General features: G+C 39.4%; 1 protein-coding gene across 4 annotated transcripts in view; it reads right to left on the reverse strand.

The window, feature by feature from the left end:
- LOC146684550 (uncharacterized) overlaps positions 1 to 6,339 on the reverse strand; it is a 31,320-nt gene extending 24,981 nt beyond the window's left edge. For 3 of the 4 annotated variants that reach the window (XM_085444856.1, XM_085444854.1, XM_085444855.1), the window contains exons 1-3: positions 5,508 to 6,339; positions 866 to 991; positions 55 to 200 (exon numbers count right to left, since the gene is read on the reverse strand). In XM_085444856.1, coding sequence (XP_085300982.1) covers positions 55 to 200; positions 866 to 980 — 261 coding nt within the window. In that variant the 5' untranslated portion in view covers positions 981 to 991; positions 5,508 to 6,339. Of the gene's footprint in view, positions 1 to 54; positions 201 to 865; positions 992 to 2,182; positions 2,357 to 5,507 lie in introns of those variants that run through there. The other variant, XM_085444857.1, reaches the window with a different exon arrangement.
- Positions 6,340 to 6,662: the final 323 nt, after the last annotated feature.

Genomic DNA, 6,662 nt, shown 5'->3' on the forward strand with positions numbered 1-6,662 from the left:
GCATGAGCTAAGACACTTTAATGCTATTCTAGTAGAGAACTAATGCATACCTACCTTTGTGATACCATTTGTGCTGAAGGCCTCATGGAGTAGTCTGAAATTGTGCTTACAGTCGTCCTCACTTTGTGCATCAAACTTCACCTTGCTCATGTCAATAGATCCAGGAAAAACACAGTCCATCATCTGACAGTGGCACGCACCTATCAGATCACACACATAGACAAGTTATGTTAACAGAGGGAGAATCGTTGTTTGTTTTTTTTAAAAACTACATGGTCCACAGCAGTTATTCTAGCAGAAACAGGCTATTTTTATTTAATGAACAACACTTTATCATCAGCATCTCAGTAACCAATACATGTACACTGTGTTCTCTGGAGTTGCTTCAAAATATGACATAAGCAGTTTAACTTAAGGCCAGTAAAAGCTTGGCGGGGTTACAGAGCTGTTCAGTCTCTCATTTGCACTTAGACTTAATCTAAAGTCTAAGATTAATGTTGCAACCCAGTACCGCGGCAAAATGTGTAAAAGTCACGCCAGTCCATTATTAACACACTTACACATAAATACATATAAGCTGCAGAGCTTATTTGTTTCCAGTAATTGGAATGTACTTAACACATTTTTTGTTCATTACCGACTTCGAGGCTTTTCTCTCCACCTACTGGTAACGCAATTTCTGCATGCAGTAATGGAACTTCTGCATGCATGTCTATTTCACGTTTTTTGGAAAGGCAAAGTGTGGAATGGACACGGTGAAACGGCACATCTATTACATTTTGCTGTGATATCGTGTTGAAGGTTATTAAAGTGGGCTAAGCCAGATGCATAGAAATATATTGGACTATTCATACTGATGAATCACCTGAACCCATCTCCTCCACATTTTTGAAGTTTGTCTTCAGGAGACTGTTGATCCATTTCAAATAAAAATATTTATCAGTTGAGGAGTCTGAGGTCCTGACCACTGTGCTCTCCATCTTGCAGCTCTCTAGAAAAACAAAACAAAAAACACAAAATACATTTGGATAAAGCCAGAGAGAATATTAACACACAAAGATTAGCGCGCCAAAACTAAAACTGTTATAGTATTTCATGGCTATAATCCTTATATTCTTTCTATATACACATTTACCATATACCATAAGTAAAACCAGAGACGTAATAAGACAGAGACATGGAACTCAAAGAATCACGAGCTTAAAGCTACAGGAGAGTTTAGCAGAAGTATTCCTTCCAGAGAATAAGATTTCTTAAAAACAACAACAACAAAAACATATTAATAGGCACAATGTGATACATATGTGTCCTTTTAATCTTCTGACTTTACTGTTGATTCTAAAAGTACAATATTTATTTTAAATTTCCATTGTTTTATGAGATATTTTGCTTCATTATATCATAACTATATTACTTTATAATTATTTAAATATATTCTTTCACTTCGTGTTTACTTTACCTTCAATTTTTAAAATACATGTGTTGTCAGACTGCACTTTATCCTACTTAAGCTATTTTGTTAGAGGCTGTTTGCCTCAATTCCGGGGAGCTGTAACAGGATCTTTTGGATTACAATACATTTTAAAAAGATGATCATGTGACTGCAGAAAACTTTCTACAGTTGTTTCTTCTCTGCTCAGATACTTGTTGCCATTTCTGTTTGTTTACTTGATCTTTGGTTGTTTCAAGCAGTTTTATTACCTCTATAGACCAGTCGTTAAAAAAAGTAGAAGTTACTTTTTCCTACACCTCTTTAGGGCTACCGGATAACTTAGCCGCTAGCTAAATTAGCAAGTTAGCCGTTAGTGGGGGTAGCCGCAGCGACAGAAGGCGCACAAATGTTTCGTGAATGCTTTGCTTCTCGCCATGTTTTTGTCGGTAGGACGTCTCGATTGTAGAGACGTGTCTGTTGGAGCACACTGTTAAGTCAATTTTAAGCCTATCCGAAGATGCAGTCATTTCATTTAATCTGACTGCAGCTGAACATGTCGGCTTCGTGTTTGAATGAGCTCACTTTCCCCTCAAAGTCCGACCCTCCACTTTCAACAAGGCGAAAGTCTGAATGACCCGGTCATAACAAGAGACACGGCGCACAATATTTAATATTCATGTAAAACAGACTTTGCTTTGACAGCAGTAGGTATGCACAGTAACATTTTATACAACTGACTCGTTTTCTTACCTACAATACAATCAACACACAACACGGGGCGATCGTGGCTCAAGAGTTGGGAGTTCGCCTTGTAATCGGAAGGTTGCCGGTTCGAGCCCCGGCTTGGACAGTCTCGGTCGTTGTGTCCTTGGGCAAGACACCTCACCCGTTGCCTACTGGTGGTGGTCAGAGGGCCCGGTGGCGCCAGTGTCCGGCAGCCTCGCCTCTGTCAGTGCGCCCCAGGGTGGCTGTGGCTACAATGTAGCTTGCCATCACCAGTGTGTGAATGGGTGGATGACTGGATATGTAAAGCGCTTTGGGGTCCTTAGGGACTAGTAAAGCGCTATATAAATACAGGCCATTTACCATTTTACCATAACACGGGGCCAGCGTGCAACAACGTCATCTACACACAAGGGTGAGAGGGTGACCGTGTCACGTGGCTTTCAATCATTGCTAAAAAGTGATAACCTACTCCCACTGTGACGGACCGCTGACGCTAATGAGCTTAAGACTTTTGGGAAAAACAAAAACTAGGGCCACTTAACACATCATGAGAACAGACGTGTTATGAACGAAACCTAACCTCAACTAAAATTAACGAACAACGCATATGTATTGAGCCCAAGATAGTGGTTTTACAACTTGAGCACACAGGACGATGATCTTGTGATTATCCTTCAATCTACTACTGGAAATCGGAAATCGCAATGCATTCTGGGATGTCGCCCGCCGCCATGTTGTTCACGCAAAACCAAAACAAAGGTAGATGCTAACAGATTATGAAGACTTTGGTTTTTCAGTTATGTAAATCAGTTTAAATTTTTATTTCATAATTTCATAACATAACACTGCATACACATTTATAAAGCGTAAAGTTGTACACAGTACTTAATATTTACTTAATATACGTGCATGCTCTACCAGGTAGTTCTACTTAATTACACAGTGAATCTTAAAAAATAAAAGCGATTCAGACATTAAGTAGTTTTAATGCCATATTGTTTTACTATGACACTTCATTGTCTGGTGCATAAGTAGTTTCTTTGTTGAATAATGGACTGCATTGGTGACATCATGAGCCCAAGATCATGCTAGGTTCTAGTTAAATTGGAAGCCCGATGTCGGAACACTGGAGCGGAAGCACTCCGCTAGATGTCAATAGATTGCAAAATGCAGTCAACATTTCTCTTTTCTTACCCTTCCAAATTAAAGTGCATAATCCTAGCTACAGTGGCTGTTGTAGAACATGAGATTTTTTTAAAAATGATTTTAGACTGTATCTATGCCCATCTTGTTTCTACTAAAGTATGGAAAATGTTGGGTGAAAGGTCTCCACTCTTATTTACTCAATAGGAGGCTATAAAACTTGGTGAAAGGAATCTGACACAGGTCAGTGAGTCAGAAGCTCACTAGTGACCAATGACAGTGATACTGACATGAGATGTTGAAGATTTGCTGAAATGATGGTAAACGCTGCTTTTTTGCTGTCATTAGCTGCTGTTAGTCAGTGTTAGTTAAACTATTTTTGAAGTGGATCTAACATTACGGGACTCTAACACTAATTAAAAAATAAACTTCATGCGATATGAGCATGTAATGAAACATTAACTACCATAATGTTAGCTTATAACCATCTGTTTGTTTTTTTAGCAGGATTTGTCAGCTATCCAAAGACGGTACGGACACATTCTGATTACCTGATAAAAAGTAGTTGTGACAATATCGATAATAAATGAGCATGTTTTTGTGTTGAGCAGTGACTTCAGTTAAGAAGGTGAGGTTTAAGGTGAGGAGGAAGACAATGAGACTTTCTAAGGATATCCCATCTCCAATGAAAAACATAGGTATGAACTTTCCATTACCTTGAGTCTGATGGTGCAACAAAAATGTTAATAACCCTCCATGACATAGGAACAGCTACGACTTCTCTTTGCCTTTGATATACTAAATATGTGGCCAGTCTCTAGCCACATATGTAAAACACCATGCCTTTTTAACAGATTAATTAAGTTTTGACTGCATGTTGGAAGATATATTTACACACTATGTATATTTATAAGTACAGAATCCCTTTTTCAAATTAATAACCGTGAGAAATTACTGCTTGCCCCTTTAAATCCATCGCTGATGTTAACTCACAAGCTGCAGCTTAGTTTTACCTGAAACTATCTTACCATAATAAAAATTCCTGGAAAGTTATACACACCCCTTGTTTAATATCTAAACAGGTGCAGAACCTAGTAAGATCTTTGTTGTTTTAATTCACTGCTTTTTAATGCATTTATAAAAAATGCAACAAAGCACTACAGAGAGAACAACAGCCTATTTTCTCTATCATTGATTCTTTGTAGTATATACTTTGTAATATATTATTTGTAACACTGTTTTTGTTTGTATTTGTACATCATGTATCATTTCAGCTAAATTATTTATATACTACTAACATATGGTCTGTGCGGTGATCTCAGGTTTGTTCTTCTTAAAAAAGAAAACTTTCATCATGTCATGTTAGTGCCATAGCTGGTGTTTAACCCTTGATGACAGACAGGGAAGGAGGGGGCAGTGAGTGAGACCAAGCTACTTGATTAGCTGACTAATCTTCCTATTGTCTGTCTGTGGAAGATAGAATCTGAGGCTTTCCTCACGTTTACATTTAATTGTTTTCATCTTGTCGTGTGTACATTCAAACGGTAAACGATGTACAAGCTGTGTGCTGCTGGACATTTGAGCCATGTTGCTGCTGATGCTCCCCCCACCCCTCCTTTTCTTCAATGTATAGAAGTCTCGCGTTGTTGTCCATTTTTTTTCCCCGCGAACGACCCAATGCAGAAAACTTTCAGTCTGAGAAACTTGAGCTTTAACGTGCAATCCTCTTACTTTCGCTTTATGCACTCGGAAAGCAAATATAGTCGTGTTGTGACTAACAGGCTGACCGGCTTTCGGTTCAGTAGTCTGGATTTGTTTTCTAACATTTTGGCTAAGCATGCATCGTACTGCACCAAAGGCTGGCTCATTGTTTTGTTTTATTGTAGCAAATGGTTAGGAAATAAGTTACAATCACACACAGGTGTAAGGAAAATGCAATTACAACCGAGTGTGACTACATTAACCGGAATTAAGAAAATCTAATCGGAGGAAATTTGAGCTCTGATAGGAAGTCAAAAACCTCCAAGCTGGTGTTTCCTTGGGATGGTTCAAGCCGGTCTTTGTGTTATGAGGAGCCAGAGTGCTGGATTTCCAAAAACCGAGACAATAAAGACACTAAGAGCCCTAACCTCTTTGTTCGGTAAGGTCCGAAAAGAACGGAAACGGCGTGTTTTTGTATAAATAAAACAAATTACGGGTAACTTACCTCCACCGTTCCCAGTAAGCACAGACTCACAGCGCTTTCTTCAGCATATTCTTCACATGTAGACCTGCCCTGTTGGTCGTCCATTGGCCAGCCACAGATAGGCAGTCCCGGCTAGACCCTATCAACGGGTCTGGATAGTCTTTTCCGACTTTAACGTCAACACTAGCGCCTAGCACAGGCCGAGCAAAGCGCGGAGGATTATAATTGTTCGAAATTGGACGCCATAGCAGTACCTAGCGAACACCGTCCTGTGCGCTAAAATAACTATCCCCACCTAAAGTTAAACTTAAATAAAAATTAAACTTAGACCTAGCCTTCCCCACAGGAAAATAAAGTACGATTAAAAAAAAAACAAGAATGCTGGTCTCGGCTCTTCGATCTCCTTTGTTGCTTCGTCAAATTAAGGCTCGCTAGCTATACCCGATGGCCAGTGTAACCAAACAATTCAGGCCAACATCACTGAACCCTACCTACTTAAAAGTAGCACAATTTTCCTACAACTCTAGGTCAATTTAGGAATAACCGTCCTCAAGGTCAAAATCCAACGAGCTGTCCGAAAAAACCGATGTGACCGACAAAATGAGTATGCTAGCAAACATCAACGATTAGGTTTTCATTATGTTTATTTATAACTACAGTGACAGTGGAAATGTTGTGAACTGTTACACATACCTATTTGACGTGTTCTCTTTAAAAATAAATAACTAACAACTGTAACAGAGGTTTAAAAAAATATCTGAAACATAACACTAAATTTGGGATAAAGGTGCTTTCTTCTACATGGCCGGTAGAGCTAGCTCGACAGCGAGTTGGTTCAATCTAATATGACTGTTAAACATAAAGCAATGGCGGATGTTTAATCGCGGTTTCCCTATCCTGTCTCTTTTCACTGTGTTGAATGACGGCGTAATGGCGGCCCAGCAGGTGGAAGAGCATAAGCGCTGCGACATGTGGTTAAGCCATTTTTTTAAATCAAGTACCAAATATATATTTTTAACCTGAACAACCCGGGGGGGGGGAGCCGAAGGCGCATTTTAACCGCCCGACATACTAATAAACCCACCATAATGGCACAGGCGCTTCATTTCTGCACTCACAAAGGAAGGAACATTAAATATGGCTCTGCTTGGCTCACCTCACCTCCACAGCGAGAAT

Source organism: Copadichromis virginalis, linkage group LG20 (genome assembly GCF_057382275.1).
Source record: "Copadichromis virginalis isolate Kocher_CV1m ecotype Utaka linkage group LG20, C_Virginalis_male_GT1.1, whole genome shotgun sequence".
In the NCBI taxonomy this organism is placed as follows: domain Eukaryota; kingdom Metazoa; phylum Chordata; class Actinopteri; order Cichliformes; family Cichlidae; genus Copadichromis; species Copadichromis virginalis.